This window comes from Nakaseomyces bracarensis (genome assembly GCF_045282275.1).
Source record: "Nakaseomyces bracarensis strain CBM3 chromosome Unknown Scaff13_0, whole genome shotgun sequence".
NCBI lineage: Eukaryota > Fungi > Ascomycota > Saccharomycetes > Saccharomycetales > Saccharomycetaceae > Nakaseomyces > Nakaseomyces bracarensis.
In genome coordinates, this window is record NW_027263959.1 from 775,498 (window position 1) to 798,623 (window position 23,126).

General features: G+C 34.9%; 9 protein-coding genes across 9 annotated transcripts; 3 read left to right on the forward strand and 6 right to left on the reverse strand.

The window, feature by feature from the left end:
- Positions 1-978: 978 nt before the first annotated feature.
- Positions 979-2,274, forward strand: RIO2 (protein kinase RIO2; the record flags this gene model as incomplete). Its single annotated transcript, XM_071054538.1, has 1 exon — positions 979-2,274. The coding sequence occupies one exon, from the start codon at positions 979-981 to the stop codon at positions 2,272-2,274; it is 1,296 nt and encodes a 431-aa protein (XP_070909231.1).
- Positions 2,275-2,441: 167 nt separating this feature from the next.
- RTT106 (Rtt106p) lies at positions 2,442-3,785 on the reverse strand (the record flags this gene model as incomplete). The annotated part of the gene is made up of 1 exon (XM_071054539.1): positions 2,442-3,785. The coding sequence occupies one exon, from the start codon at positions 3,783-3,785 to the stop codon at positions 2,442-2,444; it is 1,344 nt and encodes a 447-aa protein (XP_070909232.1).
- An 830-nt stretch (positions 3,786-4,615) lies between these two features.
- SPS19 (2,4-dienoyl-CoA reductase (NADPH)) lies at positions 4,616-5,491 on the forward strand (the record flags this gene model as incomplete). Its single annotated transcript, XM_071054540.1, has 1 exon — positions 4,616-5,491. One exon carries the CDS (start codon positions 4,616-4,618, stop codon positions 5,489-5,491), a length of 876 nt encoding a protein of 291 aa, XP_070909233.1.
- A 531-nt stretch (positions 5,492-6,022) lies between these two features.
- On the reverse strand, positions 6,023-8,557 carry PSY2 (Psy2p; the record flags this gene model as incomplete). The annotated part of the gene is made up of 1 exon (XM_071054541.1): positions 6,023-8,557. One exon carries the CDS (start codon positions 8,555-8,557, stop codon positions 6,023-6,025), a length of 2,535 nt encoding a protein of 844 aa, XP_070909234.1.
- Positions 8,558-9,235: 678 nt separating this feature from the next.
- NNR1 (NADHX epimerase) lies at positions 9,236-9,973 on the reverse strand (the record flags this gene model as incomplete). Its single annotated transcript, XM_071054542.1, has 1 exon — positions 9,236-9,973. The coding sequence occupies one exon, from the start codon at positions 9,971-9,973 to the stop codon at positions 9,236-9,238; it is 738 nt and encodes a 245-aa protein (XP_070909235.1).
- Positions 9,974-10,636: 663 nt separating this feature from the next.
- On the reverse strand, positions 10,637-12,283 carry GCR2 (Gcr2p; the record flags this gene model as incomplete). Its single annotated transcript, XM_071054543.1, has 1 exon — positions 10,637-12,283. One exon carries the CDS (start codon positions 12,281-12,283, stop codon positions 10,637-10,639), a length of 1,647 nt encoding a protein of 548 aa, XP_070909236.1.
- Positions 12,284-13,728: 1,445 nt separating this feature from the next.
- Positions 13,729-15,717, reverse strand: WHI3 (mRNA-binding protein WHI3; the record flags this gene model as incomplete). The annotated part of the gene is made up of 1 exon (XM_071054544.1): positions 13,729-15,717. One exon carries the CDS (start codon positions 15,715-15,717, stop codon positions 13,729-13,731), a length of 1,989 nt encoding a protein of 662 aa, XP_070909237.1.
- Positions 15,718-18,294: 2,577 nt separating this feature from the next.
- On the reverse strand, positions 18,295-19,830 carry RNJ42_04381 (uncharacterized protein; the record flags this gene model as incomplete). Its single annotated transcript, XM_071054545.1, has 1 exon — positions 18,295-19,830. One exon carries the CDS (start codon positions 19,828-19,830, stop codon positions 18,295-18,297), a length of 1,536 nt encoding a protein of 511 aa, XP_070909238.1.
- Positions 19,831-21,273: 1,443 nt separating this feature from the next.
- On the forward strand, positions 21,274-22,995 carry RNJ42_04382 (uncharacterized protein; the record flags this gene model as incomplete). The annotated part of the gene is made up of 1 exon (XM_071054546.1): positions 21,274-22,995. The coding sequence occupies one exon, from the start codon at positions 21,274-21,276 to the stop codon at positions 22,993-22,995; it is 1,722 nt and encodes a 573-aa protein (XP_070909239.1).
- Positions 22,996-23,126: the final 131 nt, after the last annotated feature.

Below are 23,126 nucleotides of genomic sequence, written 5' to 3' on the forward strand. Positions count from 1 at the left end.
GGCTAGTTATGTGCGCAGAAGAAGGACCGAGGGGGAAAAATAAATTAGTGCTCTAGGTTGGATTAATAATTGATAGTCGGAGAAAGCGATGCAGTTGTGGTACCACGTAAATGCTAGACATAATACTGATTGCTGAAGATAAGCAGTAGGGGTGATGTTGATAGTGGCTCTGCTCTGTTATAATACGGCAGTAAATTAAATTAAGTTTTTCGAAGTTGATAATAAATTTTTAAGTGGAGGGAGGTGGGGCTGGTATTTATAGAAAATTGTATTGCACGATTAAATAGTGGCACGATATTTTCTTTAAATTCATGATAGCAGTTACGATATTTGAGGCTGGAATTCTACGGGTTTTCCGTCACTCATAGCTATTGTTCTTATGTGACAACAAGTCCTTAGAAAGAGAGGCACTAGAGAAATTAGAACAAGAAAATGCTTTTAAAAAAACTGCTTTAAACAAAGAGCCTAGGCACATCAAAATAAAAGCATTTGTGCGAAACCGTAACAGAGCCGGGTGGTAAATGACTACAATAAAAATATGAAATAAAAAATGGGCCCACTAAGATTTCCTCAAAAAAAACAGAAGAGAATGTTCAGGGTAACTCATTATTCGGAAAAATGGATGAACACATGGCGTTTTCGTATAAAAACTGTTACTTTCTAAAAAAGATTAATTATATTAGTCACATGCTTCTGACGTATAAAATTGCTGGAAAAAATTTCATTTTAACTAAAAAAAGTGAATTGCATTTTTTTCCTGCGATGAGCTAGTACTAGCTCATCGCAAATATTCAGTATGTGAATAAATTTGATTTATATCCACATCGAGGTTAAATTTTTATAATATTATATTAACCATAAGAAACAAATAGTTCAAATCCTTCTACAAGTAATATATAATAATATTCAATAATATTATTATAAAATAGAAAACCACAAAAAAAAAAAAGAACCGAGTATAATAACCAATTGAAAACAATGAAGTTAGATACATCGCATATGAGGTACCTTACTGCGGAGGATTTCCGAGTTTTACAAGCTGTAGAACAGGGTAGTAGGAATCATGAAGTTGTTCCTACGCAGCTAATACATCAAATATCTAAAATGAGATCTATATCTGGTACTAACAGGTCCATCAGTGACTTGGCTAAGTTAAAATTAATCTCAAAGTTGAGAAATGCTAAATACGATGGTTATAGGTTGACTTATAACGGTATTGATTACCTAGCATTAAAATCATTACTAAACCAGGAGATTATCTATAGTGTTGGTAATACAATTGGTGTCGGTAAAGAATCTGATATCTTACAGGTAAGTGACAAACAAGGTGTGGCTAAAGTGATGAAGATACACAGACTGGGTAGGACCTCTTTCCAAACTGTTAAAAACAAGAGAGACTACTTAAAGAACAATAACCAAGGTACCAATTGGATGCATTTATCTAAACTTGCCGCTGGTAAAGAATACCAGTTTCTGGCTATGTTACACACAAAGGGTTTTATTGTGCCTCAACCTTATGGTTGCTCTAGACATGTGGTAATCATGGATATGATCGATGGTTATCCAATGAGGAGACTGAGAAAACATAAGAATATTCCTAAATTATACAGCGACTTAATGATGTTTATTGTTAAACTTGGTAATAGTGGTTTGATTCATTGTGATTTCAATGAATTCAATATTATGATGAAGCATGAGGAGGCGTTAGATGGTGAAGAAGACTGTGGGTTTGTTGTTATAGATTTTCCACAATCGATCTCCATTGAACATAAGGAAGCAGAATTCTATTTTAAGAGAGATGTCGACTGTATTAGAAGATTTTTCAAAAAGAAACTCAAATATGATCCAAAGCCCACCTCTGGTATGTTGGATACTGATGGTTTTGGTGAAGGTTATAAGTACATGTACCCAGAGTTTAACAGAGATGTTAAGAGAACAGATAATTTGGATGAATTGGTGCAGGCTTCTGGTTTCAGCAAAAAGCACCCTGGTGACAGATATTTGGAAGAAGCAGTAGAAAGAATGAGAAACGCAGAATACAATTCTGATGACGAAGAACAAGAGGGGGATGAAGATTTGGATGACGAAGAAGAGGAACTGGATGAAGAAAGTTCTGACTATGAAGATTACTATTCCACCGAAGAAGATACAGAAGAAGAAACCGACAGCGAGGATGAACAACTTGAAGAAAATGAGCGTATTATTGAAGCGCTATCTACAGGTGTTGGTAATCTAAAGATGGACAAATTAGGTAATTATATATTAGAAGAATAATATTTATACAATCTTTATATATGTATGGTATTAAATAACTGAAACGATAAATTCGATACATGCAAAAAAAAAGTAATGAGATAAACTAGGCTATGAAACTTAGATTTGTTATTTCATTAGTTATAAAAATGTCTAATATAAGTGTAATTCTATAATTATATTTGAAGTTAATCGTACTCAACACCAGAACCTTCATCATCATCCTCCAATTCTATAGGAATATCAAAACTTGGTGTTTCGATTGGAAAGTCAAATAATCCTGCATTCACATTCGTGGCAGGAGTTTGCCCTGTGTTTGCTGTAATATTTTTAATCAAAGTGTTTGATTCCGGTTCGATTTTTTCTTCTTCTACTTCTTCATCTACCTCCTCTGCTTCTTCTTCGTTGCCTTCTTCGTCTTCGTCTTCTTCTTCTTCTTCATCCACGTCACTACCATCCGAAAGATCACCTTCAACCTCAAAGTTACCATCTGCTTCTTCATCGTCTTCTGAATCAAACGGTACACCGTTAATATTAGCTTCATCTTGCATCTGCTTTGCAGCTTCTTGTAATGCACTAGGTTGGTTTGATCCAGCACTTTTTTCTTTGTTTTTATTGATAGTCTTAGCCTTAAGTTCTTCACTCATAGATTCGTCTCTAACTTGCTTAGCCTTAACATATTCGTCGATCTTGGCATACTCAGTTTGATCTATCATGGAGAACTCAAATTTATTACCATAACCCTCATCTTCCTTGGTAATTAAGGTGACGTTAAAAGTTAACCTAGTAATCGAAGAATATGAAATTGACTCAATGTTTGAGGATTCGAAAACCAGAATTGGTTTTTTAAACCCAAATATAACGTATTCTGGTAGAAAGTATAGTGTACCCTCTTTTGTACCCCGATGACATTCCACATGAAAGGCAGGGACCGGAATATCCAGGGATGTATTAAAAGGGTTCGAAATCTTAAAGCCAGTCAGTATTGCCTGTTTCCTGATATATTCTATGCACTTGTTGAAATCCGTGACCTCTTGACCAATAAGTCCCATACTTTTAAATTCTGAAAGTACGCTTTCTTTATTCAACGTCAACAATATGGGATCTTGATCTTGCCCATCACGTTTGCTTAATTGTACAAAGAGGTATAGTAGTTTGGGTTTCTCTGGTACAGGAAGGAAAGTACCCATTCTTATCGATTCTCGTAGATTTCCAATAGATAATTCCACCACACCATTCCTTACCAACGATAATTTCGGCTTGTGGTCCACATTCGATAGATGTAGGATGAAATTCAACTTTTTCCGTACTGGGGATAGAACAGAGATATTATTCAACGCAAAGATCACATTTTGTTCTTCAATTGAATCATTAGCTGCCACTTTCCTTCTCTTCTGGCCTTTATCGCCCTGTTCCTGGCCAAAGTTGTATACCTCTTCAAATACATCTAATACATTCGGCAGTGCTTTAGCAATATTCTGTATTTTACTCTGTAAATTATTAGGCAACTGATTCAGAAATTCGTGCACCATTGTTTTTTCTTCCTTAATTGGTGCGATATTGAACTAGATGTCTACTATTAGTTTTTTATTGCTATAGTTTATGTGTACTGCAGCACTCTCTATTATCTCTAACTTTCTTGTACTTATAACTTCAACAGCTGAATTAACTTATTTAAAGGGAAACTGATAAGTTCTCTGGCCTGATGTCCTCATTTTTTATCACAGATGCTTGTATTAGATCTTGAAATAAACTATACTATCCATTGGGTCCATAATAAAATCCCAAAATCAAACTGACGCGTGTATAATCACTATTAACGTGCTTATCCGGGTAAATAATAATAATCCGATTGACAACGCGTTAGTCATTATACACGAGTACGTCATCAATCAACTACGTATAGTAGTACATATTTTCTTTCTTTTCTTTCTTTTTTTTTTAAGAGGGTACCCCGGCGATAATTTCTTTTATCCCCGACCAATTCGGGATTGGCACTCTATCGGTAGTCAGCCCTTGTCAGTGCGATGGGGGAGGCGATGCGCCATAAGCGTAACGATGCTGGGGTAATTATCTATAATGAATCACTTCAATGGCACCCTAAGTTTTGAACATCGAATTGCTTCAAATGGTTGGTGATCATTAGACAGAGCTACTTACCTTTGAAGGTTAGTAACTTTTGTTGGAGACTCGGAGTTAGTATGTCATGAAGTTACCATGTGAAGTTCTATCTACATGTATATATAAATAGTTGTATATTATCCTATAAATAAAGACATTATAAATTTAATTGTTAATCTGTTTGTGTGTATATTTTTTTTTCATCAAAAGAAGTAATATTAAGGGAGATTATTAAACAGAAATGGGCTGTACATGGGATCAATCATTTTTAGAGAAGAGTAGTTGGAAGGCTGACCTATTCAAGGGTAAAGTTGCGTTTGTTACAGGTGGTGCGGGCACTATATGTCGTGTTCAAGTTGAGGCCCTTGTCTTACTTGGTTGTAAAGTTGCTATAATAGGTCGAAACAAAGAGAAGACTGATACAGCTGCAAAAGAAATAGCACAACTTGTAGGTGGTGACGTAGTGCTCCCTATCTCGGGTGTGGATGTTAGAGAGTTTAAACAGTTGGAAAGTGCAGTCAATCAGACCGTGCAAGCCTTTGGAAGGATAGATTTCGTAATTGCTGGTGCTGCTGGGAATTTCATTTGTGATTTCAACCATCTTTCTGCTAATGCCTTCAAATCTGTTGTTAGTATCGACCTACTTGGCAGCTTCAATACAGCGAAGGCAGCGATGCCAGAGTTGATTAAGACAAAGGGTTCCATCCTCTTTGTTTCCGCCACCTTCCATTACTATGGTGTGCCTTACCAATCACATGTCGGAGCAGCGAAGGCTGGTATCGATGCCTTGTCTAATAGTTTGGCTGTGGAGATGGGACCATTTGGTGTAAGGTCAAATTGTATAGCACCTGGCGCGATATCAGGAACTGAAGGGTTTGATAGGTTGATTGGTGGTGCTGATCGAAAGAAGACGTTGTCTAGAATCCCGCTACAAAGACTAGGAACCACTGAAGATATCGCTAATTCTACCGTGTATTTATTTTCCCCTGCATCTTCTTATGTTAGCGGAACGATTCATATTGTGGATGGTGGTGCCTGGCATGTTGGAACTCATTTCTCACACGAGCTTTATCCGGATCTTTTGTTTAAAGATCCCAAGATAACATCAAAGTTATAAAGAACATATTTAGCCTTCATGAATGCATTATAATAATATTCATAAGTTACTCTTCCTTTATTATTGCATACTATTTAATAAAATCAAATTATTTTTAACCATTAAATTATATCATATTAATTAATATTTGTATTTAAAATGCTTTTTATATATGAATGGAAGACAGTAACACCATATACAAATTCAATATTATAATTACAGCATACTATTGAAAATAAACTAAATGTAAGTTTCATATTATAAATGGCATTTCGTTAAAACATTGAGAGTAAAATCGTTTGTTGTTTTTTTTAAGTATTTTTACAAGACCAAAACCGGTTGGTTCATAGGACATTTTCCTAGTATAAATGTTAGCTTTGCTATCAATAAAATCAATGCAGAATAGAAAAAGTATATGTCGAATAAGACGATGTATTAAAGTAATTCGTGGGTATTATATGCAAAGGTTTTTTCTTTTTATGATTTGTTTTTCGATCAATATTTTTTTATTATTATTTCCATTTTTAATGTTTTATGAGCTATCTGGATTTATCATATGGCGGTATCATATGAAGCTGGACTACCAACTAAGCAGGTTGCAGGTTGAGAATCTGTAGAGGATGTTCTATCATCCATTGGTTGTTTAAAACTTTCATAAGCTACATTATTTTTAGCGATGTTATTAGGCTTGTTGTTGCAATTCATTTTGGCTACATCAGTACTTCTTTGTTGTTCTTCGCTAGCTTTGCGTTTCAAATTGGTACTTTTGGTTTTAACATTCGTGCCGTATTGATGTCTCAATTGTTTAACAAAAGATATATATTCGGCCTTCTCTAATAGATCGCCGAATATTTCATTGAGATGTTTGTTCAGTAAAGTAAAATTAAAACTTGGAGAAGTTTCCGACTTACCACTAGATTCATTAGTATTATTTTGTATTGAGGCATCGTAGTATTTGAAAAGATCACCATTCTCCTTATAAGCAAGACATTCTGTGGCAATTATTCTAAAGAAATCTTGTAGCGCGGAATTTGCTAGGTTATCTTCAAACATGTGTTCACGAAGCAACTCCATGATTGGTGCATACAAATTATTGTTAATCATGTATCTGTGGTAATACTTATCATCTAAGCAGATGATATTCTTGATGCACCTTAAAGATGTCAACTTCAGTTGCAGTTTATTTGTAGAAGCAATAAAAGAACTAACAGCATCAAGAATTCCATTCTCTAGAACAAATTTACGCGAAATCAGTCTTTCGTGTTCGCTACAAATGAAGGATACGAGCTTTACCATATGAATCATCAAAACATCATCATTTAGATATATTTCACGCTGAGAAGGATTAATTTCATTATCTCTAATAAGAGGCCCAAATAAGGTAGGTGCTATCTTAGAATAGAATTGTTTGAAGTATTCAGTAACTTGGAATCCTATCGATTGAGTATGATGAGCAGGGTGGAATCCACTTTCGGTTTCAAATTTATCATTATCAGAATAACCTTCAATATCCAAATCGTTATCATTATCCTTTGGTATTATGCTATTATTAAAGTCCATACTGCTATCGAGGTATCCATCAATTCCATCACCTAAGCAACCCTCTGGATGGAGAAGAGTATTTAATGCTTGTACAACTTGTTCCCTTAGTCCTGGATTTTTATCTGTTAGAAGTATTGTTGTTAGTATTTCGAGAAGAGTCATATCGACGGTAGATTCTGCACTTCTATCCTTTTTGTTGAAATCATTCAATTTGGTGTAGGATACTTCATCCTTTGTTTGAGTGATTTCTTTTTGTACATTGTGAATTAGTAATACGTCATGTTCAACAATAGCTATTATGGTATCAGTCGCTAGAATTCGTAAATTGTTGTCTGTTTCTGTATGGAATGCATAGTCAAGAACGTTGAATAGTCCTTTTTTGACTAAAACTTTATAAAATTTAGTTTTGTCCAAATGATCCAAATTCCGGGACATTTGGATACACTGGTGCAGTAGTTTGATACCTTCCTTTCTTTTCTGATTGAGATCTTCAGTCGAATTCTGCTCTGCGTTTAGTTCCTTGTCGTAAAGCTCCATTAAATGATCTAGGAATGGGTCTATTTGAAGTGAATCGATTATACACGTCTCGAGGTCTAGTATGACGTCGGTCATCAGGCTTAAGTTATTGTCATCTAAAAATTGTACCAATACAACATCTTTCAAAAACTGTAATCTAAAGCATTTCTTTATAATACCCTTCAGTTCATCATTTTCTAAAGGAATTATTTCTTTGAATGTTGGAGCTTCTGTTTTCAAGCATTTCCGATGATTGGCCTTCGATGTTGGGAACTCTGTATCATATTCTAGAATACCAACAACACCCATTATCCTGCTGTCATCCACAAGCAATTCAATGATATCTCTTTGATTATACAGAATCAACGTCTTCAGTATATTGCTTAGGAGGAATAGGTCACGCGGTATTTCATCAAGCTCAGCTTTGTGGAAATGATTTATTAAAATATTGACATAGTCATGCTTCAGGACAAATTCGACAGTTTCTGTCTTGAGGTATTCAAAGGAGGTGTTGTCGTTAAGTATCTTTAGTGCGTCTAATAGAGATGTAGTGGTCTGTATAGGGTCTATGGAGGGCAGTGCAACTGGGCCTGTGATTATCTCATGGATAGAACCCATACCGTTATCAACGGACTTCACCGCTACTAGTGATATATTGGGTTCTATCGTTCTTTGTACACTTACTAGAAACTCGCATAGGGTATCACACCCAAGACTCTCCTCAAAGCTCAACGCTATATCCTTACCATCGGCATCCTTCCACACTATCAGTGTCTCCTCCTGACGCTGGTATTCTATATTACCTTCTAACTTAGACCGCAACAACACCTCATGGGGCTCATTCTCATTAGTTACTAGTAGAAACGCGGTCTTCCGCACATCCGCCCCAGTTTCTTCCATCACTTCACCACGACAATACCCAGTACCTGTATCCTTCCATTCATTATTCTCCAGCACATAAACTTTCACTCGTTTAGACTCCGTCCTCGTTACGTTAGTTGTAACACCATTAGATATATCTGAAGTCATTTTTTATATTGTTTTGTTCTGTTTTTGTTTTTGTTTCTAAATGAAGAACAGAATATTATCCTATGTCAATACTTATTTTTATTATCTTGTAAGTTGTGTGGGGGGGTGTTTGTTTGTTATATTCTTTTAGTCTAGTTTAGTGATATAATTATTGTTTGTACCGTTGATTAATGATATTAGTTTCCTATACAAAAGATCTAATAAAAAGCCCTTATCCTAAAAATACTTATCGTACTATATCCCGATGGGTCCTTTATAAAGAGAAAAGGACGCAAAATGGAAAAACTACTATAAAAACAAAAATAAGAAAAAAAATAAGGCCCTTCGCCAAAAAAAATAATAAAAAAAATTTTTTATTTTTTTTTGACACCAAAAAAACAATTTAACTAATTAAAAAAAGAAAGAAAGAAAAGGATGAGCAAGAGGATGGGTGTCTTCATTCAAATTATATAAAAACAGTTAGTTCTTTTGGGTAAGGCACTTTTGTTGTCCTTAATACACCTAAAAGGCACATATTTTAAATATTTGTGAGATGTGTTAGTATATGAAAGAAAACTGAGAGACTCTTAGTCTTCCGTACATAACGATTGTGTGTTTTGTTTAAATTCATTATCACTACTTGTTCCTATCTTGTTTATCATACTATCAAATCATAATGAAAAGGTAGGAAACTATATGTTAAATCTTTAGGATTTGTTCTGTGTCCTCGTAGGCGAATGGTTCGAATCCGTACTTGTTAGCGAAGTCTCTTGGTATGAACCTCCCGCCGACGTAGTGTGAACTCTTTTCCTTAAGGTAGTTACTGCAAGGTTTTGGGACTGTCAACGAGACGAGAACCTTTGGGTTTATACTGTCTTCGGAGAGAGGACCTTTGTCTACGTCCCAACCGCTTGGTACGTCTACTGAGACGATAGGTATGTCGTTTTCTACTTTTTTCAGTTGTGATAGGATTGATTGGAAAGGCTCTCTCATTGGTGGCTTGAAACTAAATCCAAAGATGGCATCAACAATACAGAGTGTCTTCTCTGGTTTCAGATACTCTAGCCATCTGGTCTCGTCTTCGCCTTGAGGAACAACGGGAATCTTGAAGAAGTTTAGTTGGTGCAACAGCTGCTTGTAAAACTCAGTTCTTTCGCTTCTCTTGGGGTAGAAAACCACAGGGTTATATCCAAATAGTTTTAGATGTCTGGCACACACTAAACCGTCGCCCCCGTTATTACCAGGGCCAGCAATTATAAATACATTTTTATTATCATTCATTTTCGTCGACAATGGAAATTCCCTGGATACTGCCTGGGCAACACTGAAACCAGCTAATTCCATCAGTTGTTGCAATGTGAATCCGACCTGCGGACCCATTAGCTCCTGGTCTATTTCAGCAGCTAATTTGGAGGAAACTACCTTAAATGCTGACATATCTCTTGGTGGTTTATTCTGACTATAATGAAAGACGATAATTATTACGCTAATAAAAAGAAGTCTACCTAACATAGAGTACACAATTCGAAGGTTGTATCATTCTTATATTCTTTATCTTGTTATAATTGATGTTACATATTCCCTCCCACCCCTTGCGTTTTACTTTCATGTTTTGATCCCTTACTTACATAAGACGATAATGAGCAGGTGACGTTCATAAGATTCAAATATATTGGGTACCCTAGGCAGTTATATACAGATATATTAGATCTATAGAACTTCAGCATTAGAACAGAATCAGTACTGTTCGTTTATGAGTTATTCAACTTTCTTATTTAGCTGTCAATTATAAAAAAATTTTCCCCAAGAATAAGATCATTACGATGTACATTGTATAGCAAATGTTGAAAACAAATTTACCAACATATTAACAGAAAGGTAAAAACAAGAATAGTAAAAAAAATCAAAGGCAATAGTAAACATAAAATTAGTAATTTATCAACTGATTCAAAGTAAATTAATAAATAAAATTTAAAATTTAAAAAAAAAAAAAATGGTTCAAGAAGATGCTTTCAAGCTCTCATTTGGAGAATGTTCATAACTCATTATTATTATCATTAAGTGTTTGGAGATATTTTATATTAGTTCCTTATTAGAGGCTCAACGTTGTAAATCTTTGAGCATACTACGCACACAACCCATATCCTCTATCAGCATTTTTCGTAGCCACTGGGTTTCCTGCCTTTGAAGCTCCAGTTCTCTTTCTAATTGTACAATTCTTTGTCCTTTCTCATTTACGATAGATTCATACATATCTTTCATCTGTTTTACTATACTATCAAATTCTACCCCATTTTCACTTTGCATGCGCATGTTAGTGTTATTATTAGAGTTGCTATCTTCATTGTACTCGTTGGAATCATCATTTCCAGCAGATTCTGGAGCTTGCTTTTCACCTTCGTTTGAAAATTTCTGTTTCTTCTGAGAAACATTGGGTAGCTGTAACAATTCTTCGACGGTATCATCATCTAAAGTGTTTACATCTAGCGATCCCAACGAGCGTCTTTTCCAATTATGGTTGCCGTGTTGTGAAGTAGCTATGTTGTTGCCATTGTTCATACCATTTACATTGTTATTATTCAATGCGGCAGCCATTGGATTTGTTGTATTAGAGGAAACCGTATTCAAAAATGGTAGTGTAGGCGTACTGCCATTTTGTATGGCGTTAGCAAGATCATTTCCAAAGCCAAATTCAAAATTATTTACCCCTGGACTAGTAGGTTGTGTATAATAGCCATTTAAAGAACGAGAATTAATATCGTGCGGTACACTTTGAAGTCGTTTCTGTAATTGCTGCTGAAGGTATGAATCAAACAACATATTATTTAGATTTGAGTTTGCATCTCCGACATTATTTTGATTTGTACCCAAAAACATATTCTTAACATCGTCATTAATTGTAGTTTGCGAGTTAATGTTTTGATTGCCTCTATTTTTTGCTACTTTGTTCTGTTTAGGAAGCCTTACATTTCGTCTCCTTTGTCTTGTTCCTACATTTTGTTCCCCATCGAATTGTTGTTTTTTTAAAGAATTGCTTTCATTATTATTATCATTGTCATTTGAACTATTAGGCGTTGAATTTGATTGGTCATTCCTTTTGTTATTTTGGTTGAAATTTTGTGATTTTTTACCTCTACTTTGAACAATCATTTGCCCGGAATCTGGGTCATATACATTAAGAATGCTTAAAGTCGCCAGATTCCAGAAGTTATCATTTGTCAGTTCTTCATCTGATTTCACCTTCCACGTCTCATCATTAATCTTGCGAAAATATTTAGCATACGGGCTTGCCTCATAACTTAATCCTAATTCCTTTATTATCTGTTGGAATCTTTGGTAGAGCTCTATACTTGATTTAGGAGAGGTTGATCTGTCATCAATTGAGCCAGTATTGAGAGTTGCGTTGTATAATTTAGATATCCTCAAGAAGAGCCTCATAAACTGTGTATTGACAAGTCCCGAATTAACAAATGCCCCTGCTGTAGGCGTTGAGCCACTGTGACTAGAATTATTATTTGGGGTCCCATTTTTTGACTCATTACTTTCATTTTCATTATAAATTTCATTCTTTCCCGAGCTTCCAGTATTGGCTGGTAAATTTGTTGTTGATAGATTAGACGGCGTCGTTGTTGAGGTTTGTGGTGAGCTACTTACACTGGTCATCAAATTACTAGATACTACCCCATTCTCTGACAATAGGGCAAATGCCCTAATTATGAACACATCTAATTTTAATGGATGATGCATTTAAATTGTTATAGTCATGTAAAGTTACCTTATTCGCAATTACAGATACTGCCTGAGTATCTTGATATATATTATTGCCTTATCGGTTCTTGGAAGTAAAAAATACAAGACTGAATGAGTAAATACTGGCAAATAAACTAATGGTCAACTTGATTTAGGGAGCTTAAGGTTAAACAGTAAAGTCTCTTTTCAATAAATTTCACTAATATGTTAATATAGTTATTTTTAAACTTTTTCGAGAAATTATCTGTTCATATAACACTCCCGTCGAATATCTAGTTACCTAAGTAGGTATTTTAAAAGTATATGTATAGATAAAAGGGATATAGCTCTATTGTTCTTTTAACATATTAGGTCATCTGTCAAACTCGTTATCTTCTTTTTTTTTTATTTTTTTTCCCAACGTTGGGTTTTTTTTTCAAAAAATTTTGTGAAAATAGCAAACATCGTGATCCATCCATTTATTTCTTTTTTGATTTTAATCTTTGAGGGGATTAGTATTGGGATTATAGTATAATATAGTCCTTAACCATTTGATTAATTATTTACAGTAATGGGTTCGGAGTTATACCATTTTAAGCATGATTTATACAAGCTACTAGTATTTATTCCCGTCTAAAAGATTAGAAAATATATATAAGAATGATAACATTTAGTTTTGTATAGGTCTTCGAAAACAGTGGATATTTTCAGGAATACTATGATGCCATTTTGTTGGTTGAATATATCCATTATAAACTGGGATAGTAAATTATAATTACAATGTATCAATATTAAACTCTTGAACCTTTATATTGCTGCAAAACAAATCAAAGTAGATAAAAGTTCGATGAGAAATAATTAAGTTAGAAATAAAAAGAATAGATATTATTACGGATAAAGAGTTTTCATCTATTTTGCGACAGTAGATGTGCATAAAAAGAAAGATTATTAGCGGTTAGCGGTTATGATGAAATATTGAAGAAAAATTAAAAATAATGGTAAAATGCAATAAATTATGTGCAGGATGAGAAATGCGTATGAAATACATTTCATCATATGAATTTTCTCGAAGTCAAAAAGAAGAAGAAAAAAAGACTTTTATACTGAACTAAAAGGCAGACAATTATTACAATTTCAAAACTTATTTTGTTTGTAGTCGTTATATTTTTTTTTTTATTTTCTCATTTGTATTTGGTGTTCGTATTAGCTAGAAATGCATATAACAAATGATGTCAAAATAATTTAAAAAAATAAGTATGCATCTAAAGAGGAAAAAAATAAAAAAAACATGAAGCATAAAAATGCTAGATGCTTCAAGATGGGAAAATGCATGTTTATTTTCTGATTTTAGTTTCCATGTTTTCGTATAATTACAATTATAGATCAGCTAGGAGCAAGTGAACGGCGATACGTCCCAGATAATGAAATGCCATTAAAAAACTGTTTATATCATTCCATTGTTATTATGATTTGTTATAAGCTAATGGTATGTTTTGGTTACCTTGATTTGGAACTGAGCTTGTGGTAGGAATAGATCCAGCAGAGTTGTTTGGCGTTCTCCGGTTGCTAGGGCCTCTAACACCAAGTGGATTTTTAGAGAAACTTAAACGAATACCACCTTTTGTATTAACCGTAGAGCGCGGTAGTTGGCTACCATACAACTCAACTAAGGCCCTTGTTGCAAAACTAACATCCTCAAATTCAACAAAACACATTGGGCCATGACCATGACCACTACCATTTGTATTCTTGTTTCTGAAGGAAAGTCGGCGGAATCCATATTGGTTTGAGAAGAGTTGACGAAGCTCTTGTTCGGTAGCATCAGAAGGCAAATTACCCACATATAAAGTGTTACATGGTGGGTTCTGGTCTGCAGGATTAGCTGGAGGTGGTATTCTAGCCAACAATGACAAATCAGCTTGTGATATATTACCACTACCAGGAACGTTTGCAACATTTGTAGTGCTAGATGCTGTGGAATGGATCATTCCTGGTTTATTATTGAATTGAGATTCTGGGTTCATTGGCATAGTAGCACCTACCGAGCCTACTTTTGGAACCATGTTCGATGACATATTGTTCCTTTGAGGAGTCATCCTACCTGCTCCAACCTTATGAGCATTGTTATTTTGTAATAACGGGACTTGAGAGTTATCAGCAGGAAGTTGACCGTTCTGCATACCCATTGGACCAAAAGACGTAAATCTTGATTGATCGTGACCATTAATATTCATATCAGAGGTGTTAACAGAATTGGAAAATGGTTGATTTTCATTATGCATTTGAGGTACAATATTAAACGAAGAAAGGGAAGTAGACGATGGAAATTGTTGATTTTGGTTAGCAGACATATTATTAATATGCATTTGTTGTCCAACATCATTCATCTGCAGCTGTCCAGGCATAGTAACTGAATTTTGCTTACCACCAGCGCCGGCTGGTAAAACGTTGGTTTGAGATGCATTGTTTGGAAAGTAAAACGCTGCAGATTTCTTCCTCTCATTGGTCCAATCCACAGAAGGTGTTTGGGGTTGAGAAGAACCTACAAGTCCATTCAAACTATTATTTAGAACTGGGTTGTTCCATATACTTTCATTGATGTCGTTGTTGTCTCTAATTAAGAATGAATTAGTCCTATGAGTTGAGGGAACACCAGAGTCAATAGGTATAGTATTCTCAGATATTCCACTCAACTGAGCTACAGGATTTGAAGCAGAGTTGTTTTGATTTGAAGGAAACACTAAAGAGTTACCTGTTTCAGAGTTAAATGGGTCGTTGAATGAGAATCTGGAATGACGCTGGGCTCCCATTTCAAGTCTTGTGCTAGCTCTTAGTGATTTTTGTGCTTCATACAGTTGCTTTAATTTTTCATTATCAACAGTCTTCTTCATATGGTCATCATATACTTCAACTTCGACATGTCTAGAGTAATTTGGTCCAAATAAATTCTCTTTTCTGCCCAATATTGTCGCGTATTGCGCCACAAGTAAGGTATTTTTTATCTTGGCTACTATTCTTTTGGATTGATCTCCCTCAAGTTGAGAGTTTGGTTTCATATCTATTAGTTCTACAGAGTCGACCCCATCTGCTAAAGAGAATAATAAACGAGCTTCTCTGTTTGTCAAATCGATCGGAACATTTAGAATTTCAAGAGAAAAAGGTCCGGTTCCAATATCTGATAATAGACTCTGGACTAGCATGTCAGTATTTTGGTTTGCAGTAAGATCTGAGGATTGCCCAACAGGTGATAAATTTGTAGAATTGAGAGAGAGGTCATGCAACATGGATGTGATTGCAAACGGCGATGTTTGTTGACTTCCCTTTGGCCCTTGAGGGTTGCCAACTAAACTAGAACCAAAACCAGACATATTTCCTGGGTTGGTATTCACGCTAGCTTCGTCCTTCTGACTGCCAGTGGAACTATTTCGAGAAGCGTCTCCTATAGAATCCATTTTTGTTCGTGTACTATTAATGTTTGTAATAGAGTGTTTCTTCAGATTATATGTTAATGAATATCTTTAAACGTGATTCAATAAGGGCTAAAGAGTATATCTTATTAACAGAGTCGATTGGAAATTATGATAAAATTTTGTTTCGTGCTGTTTGACCTTATTTTGGTAATTAATAATGTTCTTTAAAAAAAGAAGCTAAAAGAAAAACAAAACTAGAGTTCCTGCTCAATGTCTTTTAATTTAGCTGAATTAATAGAATAGAACAAAGTCGAGAGAATTGATCTAGTTTTCTATTTTCCTCTTCTAAGCAAATAACGTAAAACAAAATTGTTCTTAATCTGTTGCTAGTTCAATATAATATAAAAAGTAAAAATTGAAGCAACTATAATAAAACTGTCCGTTTGGAAGTAATTCTATCGAGGGTACTATTCTTTATTCGTATTGACGCAAAACTCTTTCTTCTTCTAAGCTATGGTCTTTTGTTTGTTTGGTTTTGTTTATGGTTGAGGGGAGTTCTCGTTTTGGTGGAAAAAAATATGACGTCTTTTCTTAAAATAAAATTCCTCAATAACGACACACTTAGATAATAAAAATCTGGTGTTTTTAAGTTTCAATTAGTTGATTATTCTTTATCTTTGTACCTTTTTCGTTAAGTTTATAAGTCTTATTTATTTGACTTTTAAGTCTATTCTTTTTTTTTTTAACAATATTTTTTTTTTTTTTTTTTTTGGTTGTTTGTTTTTTTTATGTCTCTTATTTTCCTGAATCTCAAGGATGGGAAACTTCCATTTAAGTCTTTATGAGAAAATGGGTTGCACTTGTTAATAATAAAACCGTGTTTCGTTAGTACTCATGCTTGTTGTTTTGCTGTTTTTTCTGTTTAGTTTTCCTTTCCTCTGTCATGTCCTCTGCGCTTTGTCTGCCTCTCCACTCAGTGATTCCTTTTTTTTTCCCTTGCACCACCCTACCCACTATCTTTTTTAGTATACCCCTTCATCTACTCTTATGCTGCTGCCCTAGTTTCTAGGATTCATAAAAAAACTATTATGAACATAGTGAATAAAAAATCCACGAGTTGTTATTACTGTTGTTGTTGTTTTTTTTTTGGGCCATATCGTATCACAGTATACGTAGTTATAGTACAGCACTCTTTTTTATTCCCGATTATCTTTGTAACGGTAATTTGAACGTAAAACAGAATAGTCGTAGTGATACTCATACTTTCTTTTTTATTTCAGAAATTTTTTTGAGTATGCTGTCTCTGTCTGTGGGTAGTAGAGTACAACTATATTCTACGCTTTACCAGTGTTTTTGATTTGTATTACAATAAATTAACAGACAAACTTAGGGAAGACGTAAAATAATATGCTTGCTCCTTTGACATCTACTGCAAATTCTTTGGATGTATTATTATGTTTTTCTTAAACATATCTTGACTGTCCACGAGCTTAACCAGCAATCAGAACTGAAAAGTATATATTTTTCTCTACATCTTGTTCTTGCGACTACCGTGTTCCGGTCTTATCTATCTCTACTGTATTGTTTGTGTTCGGGCTGTCACTTCGAATGGAATACCTTCTTTATTTTTTTTTTCTGGTTGTACAATATCTGCCCGCTTTTGAATGGATTTCCTTGGGGAGGAAATGAAGCTTCGCTTCATGTGCTATTTATTTTTATATTGACACTTTCACCAAAGAATTTAATATATAAGTTAAATCTAATCATGTTACCCTTATACCTCTTTTATTCGAATAAAACATCTAAATCCCATTTATAATCTTAAGAGAAAAGAATTTGATAACTCATTTGAATAAGACCCTATATCTGTGTTTGAAAAGTAGGTTTCTTAATAAGGAATTAATGTACTGTAATTAAAATCTGCTACCCTTCTCTATCATTATTTATTTGTGTTAAGATGAACTGCTAATACACTATTTCATGCGCTTTGTTGTAGTTGATTTTATACCAATGATAATATTTGTTACAACATAAGATATATATAAATATAAGTAAAAAGTATGAAGCTCACAGAGATTCAATATCCCACCGGTATCCTATCGGCTTTTTCTATTGTCATACTCTTGAAGGCCATTGTGTCAGATCAATTGATATCATTAGAAAATAAGTTAGATTGAATAAAAATTATATTTAACATATTGTTATGAAAATGATTCTATTTCTTGTATATATCTACTTGGTTATGAATGCTCTTGATTCTATGGAAACTTGCCGCCAAGCTACGCGTTAGGCTTGTTAGTTCTATACATTTCGTTTTTTGAACGATAGACTATACAAGAATTATTAAATGTTAGTATCTAAATGAAAGACCAATATAAGGGATCAATTTGCATTATTGTGTTTTTAAAAGTGTAGAAATAATTTAAATAAAACCTAATACAAAGTAATATTAAAAAAGGTTTACATAAAAAAAATTAAGTGTTTTTTTGTTAGAAAAAAAGTGAGTAATAGAGGGTACACAAAATAGAAAAGTAACCCTTTGATTCACAGATAAAATGGTAAATAACAAAACGTAAGCTTAATCTAATAATTGTTCAGATGAAATAAGTCAAAATTAGATTAATCGCTAAATAAAGTTCTTTCAACCTTCTTTAGAAGACTTTCCTTCTTACCACTTTCTTCATTTTTGGTGTTGTCTTTCGTATCGTTATCTTTAGTTTGTTCACTTCTTGGAACTGCTTCAGCTCTTGCAAAGTTATACTTCTGTTGGTGTGGCATGTCAGAAACGACATCGTGATGCATGTTACGTTGAGAAACATCTTCAAACGCGTGTTCACCATCGTGTTTGTCCTCAAAGGAACCAACAGAAATCTTTCTACCAGAGTCAGTGTTGTAAGACTGGTCATGACTTTGTCCATGTTCAACATTTGGGTGTGTAGAACCCAGCAAAACGTTACCATGAGCAGTGTTACCCATACGTCCAGCGCCTGGAATCGAGTTCATAGTTTGTGGACCAAAACCGGAGTCATTAGTGTTTTCAGCTCTAGGAGGAGCATTCTTTTCGTTCATCCTGGCACCAATAAATTCACCCTTGTTACCCTTAGAGTAGTCGTGATGGCCAGAGTCATGATGACCTGAGCCCTTGTTTTGTCTCTTGTCATCATCCATACGTCCAGCACCTGGGATATTTGTAGCTTGTGGACCAAAAGATCTGTCAGTGGTATCCTCAGAACCCATAGGAACATTCTTTTCATTCATCTTGGCGCCAGTAAATTCACCCTTGGTACCCTTAGAGTAGTCGTGAATACCTGAGGTATGATGACCAGATTCGTGATGTCCAGAGCCGTGATGTCCAGAACCGATGTTCTGTCTCTTGTCGTCTTCCATACGTCCAGCACCTGGAACATTCTTAGTTTGAGGACCAAAAGATCTGTCGGTGGTATCGTCGGCACCCATAGGGATATTCTGTTCGTTCATACGAGCGCTAATAAATTCACCCTTGTGTCCCTTAGAGTAGTCATGGACATCACTGGTGTCACCCATGCGACCTGCACCTGAGTTATCCTTGAGTTGTGCACCGAATTGAGCATCAGCAGTTTTAATTGGACCAGTTCTAGAGTTTGTCTTAGAGCCTACCAAATTAGACTGCTGGTTACCCAAGTTCGACTGCTGGTTACCTGATTGCCCGCAACCTGGGATACCAACTTTGTCATGACCCATATGAAGCAAATCCTTTCCTGGGCATTCTTCAGGGAACATACCAACGTTGTGATGGTCAGAATGTTGATGATAACCGGAATGTGGGTAATCCAAGTTAGAAGCCTTCCCACAACCTGGAATACCAGCTTTACCAGTTTGAGTGGAGGAGTTAGAGTTCGTGTTTGTGTTTGTGTTTGAGTTTGCGTTAACACTAAATTCCATTTCTAAAGATTTATTGTTATGTTTTTTGTTTACGTAGTCTTGAGCAGCTTGACCTTCACCTAATATCTTAGCGTAATCTTCTGCACCGTGTTGTCCAAATTCTTGATTGTTTTGATCAGAATTTATATCGTTATGCTTTTTATGATGATGTTTATGATGATGAGTATGGGAATCAGAATAATCTGGCTTTTTTATACCTTGAGTATTATATTTGATGGGATAATAACCAAACATTTGTAAATTATTATTTATGTTTTTTTTTGTTATAATATTATTATTTTTTTCTCAATAGAGTAATAAGTTGAGTATATTGCCAGTACAAAATATTATTTTAAGATCCGTTATCCTTGTATATTATTGTATGGGTTATTTAAATTTTGTTCCTTACAGCCTTTTTACTAAAAAAGAAAAAAGGAATAACTAATATGAGGGGCGTATGCGTATATTTCACTATACCAACCGCGTATGATTGGGATAGTTAAGGTTCTAGAATTTGTTGTTTTTATCGATCAGGGAGGTGTAATTAATTCACACTACTATTATGAACTATAGATCAATTCTCGGTTTTATTTTTTTTTTTTTTCCCAAATAATGCAATCAAAAAACTTTAGTTTAAGTTGGTAAAGAGAGATATTTTAACAAGACTTTTATGGCAATTTTTATAAGACACAACCTTAGAGAAGAGGGTAGGAAATCAATTTCTTAACCCCTCATGACGTATTCAATCCACTTTTAAAGTTGCCTCTCTCCTCTCATTTTTTATTTATAAATATAATTTAAAGGAAAATACTCACATACCGAGCCGATGCCTACAAACCGGACTTTTTTTTATTATTTATTTTTTTTTAAGGGTCCCCCCATTACAAGGAGAAGGTTAAAAAAAATAAAACTTGAGCCGGTTCCCTTTAAAAATTTCATGCGTCAACTTCTGAGGGACAAGTCAGGGAATACTCAGAAAGTATGGGGTGTGCTCCATTGTTCTAATTAAAAACTATGCGTAATGCGTAATGTAATGCAGTACCTTTACAATGGGTTTTATCTTGACGTTGCATGCTTTGCATTCTGATAGATGTAAAAAGTAATTAATACACACTACATAACTTCCTTCCTAAAAATATAATAGATTATTTCTTGAAAAAATCAACATATATGACATCGATGTGACAATGGAATCAATGGGTAGGGGATGTATAAAGAAAAGTGATTTGTGTAATTTATGGGTGATTTGTTTAATTTATGGGGGGGGCAGGACTAATATATTGTGGGTTGAAGAAAGAAGTACAAATATTTTTAAGGAGCAATAAAACTATACTGTGGTGTAAGGAAGGGTGAAATTCTATTAAACAAATTCTAGAACACAGATTTGTTAACATGCAATAAACTGATGTCGTTAAATTGATAAAATTTCATATAATCTAATCAATATTTCCAAAGGTATTTGTTCTATAACAAGTGAGTTAGGAGGGGAAGGAAATATAATCCGGGTAACTATACAGAAAGGAAGAGAAATTAATGAAAGCTTTTACCGACAGTGAACAGAACGGAATGACCTCATCGGAAAGTAGAGTATTTACGACTAGATCATAGACGCCATTTCCCGCTTCAAATATTTGAAATAACGTTTAAAAAGAAAGAGGTAAATATTAAGGAGTGGGGGGGTGACAGAAAGACACTACAATGAATTTCAATAAAAATAGACCTCCACGGAAGGCAAAGAAGAAGGGTAAAAATGAGCCGCAGTTGGTCACGCAAGAGGATTTTTATATAGAGGCCACTCAGCAGGAAGAGCAAGCCGAGAGATGGATTTTATCTGATATTAAGAAGACACTGAGATTCTACATCCAAGCATCTGAGCTCTATTCACAGGCACTGAATAACAGTGTCGAGGCTACGGATGCCGGAAGGTACAATATTTTGTACAATCAGACTAGGTTATACCTCGTGGTATATACCGAATATCTTGCGGTCAATGGTTATATTAACGTGCTGTCGTATCTGAATAACTTGGAAGAACTTGTGGGTCTTGATAGTATCATTCTTACTTTACCCGACATAATTGCTAGGTTTGAATCCGTCTTACAAGAATTTCAACACAATACGGATAGTGCCTCTCACGGGGTGCCGGTAAGTAATTTTTGGGATTTGAAGTTTAATTTACTCACATGCTATCTATTATTGGCTGAAAGTGTAAATGATGAGGGGGCGAACAGATCAACTAGTGCCTCAGGTGAAGATGTTATTGAGCTGGTGCAAAATAAATTTATACCCTGTTTTAAAGAACTTGTAACCGAGATAACTGGTTCTTTGAACGACTGGAATGAGATTCAAAAAAGTACTCAGCAGGAACTTTTTGAGAATGGCAATTATCAAAGAGACAATCTACAAGATCAACATGTCAATAATGGCGGGGACGGCATTAAGCTGAATAATGATGAAAGTAGCCAACAAAATGAAACTGGTTTGATGGAAGTGTCGGATCAAGTCACGCCAGAAACCTTGGCTGAGACCTACGTCATAGCATATAAATTTATTGAAACCATTATGGGTCTGATCCTCGACGCTAGATACAAGCCGCAGTCGTCTGTTCTAAACCAAATCCAAGCAAATTTTATGGAGGATACGGTTAAGCAGTTCATGGGACAGGTGAATGAGTTTGTGTCACAATCTGAAGAACAATATGGTATCGATACTTCTGATATTTCTGTGTCATCTTTATCTCTTAATGGGACAACAATGATACTAGAAGGCAATGTTACCCTTCAAACAATGGACGAATTCCTCACCACGGAGATTAATAGTGCAGCCGGCAGTGCGCAATCCAGTGAAAATGAACAATATACCAAAATGTTAATGGTAAAAAACGACCTCTTAGAATTGATGGTATCCTTGATTGAAGATCGGTGTACGGACCCCACTATAGTAGAACAACTTTGGTCCCTTACATCATCACTCAGTAAAAATTTGGGGATAATCAGTAAAACCTTGAATGAAAAACGTACATCCATCATCTCAGGTAAATACAAGTCACAAAGTGGCCAACTAAGTAGCACGGTGTTTCATCAGTGCGATGTGATCATAAATTCTTCGGATAATGAGCTCCGTAGGGCTTGGATCCTTGAGGTTAGGGATAACCTTAGTGGAAACACAGGGGCAAGCTTAAAAACTATAGAAATCCTCCATAAAAACGCAAAGACCCTACTTACGAATGCAATGAAGATCTCAGAGAGACCATGTGGCTTAGAAGAATGTATAATAGACAAACTCAAGAGGAATTACATATTCAACCAGGCAAGAGGTAGATCGGCATTACTTACTGATGGAACTCTGCCTCAGACACCCACTACAACCGACCTGCTGGATCAAATCAGTGACCACCCATTTTACAAATCGATGATGTAAGAAAACAGATTGTAATAATAGTAGAGAGATCATGAATGCATACGGAAAATACCATGTTATTAAGATTGACAAAAAAAAAATGATCGACACAGACTAGTAAGTACAACTGACTAAAAAAAAAGAAAGAAAAC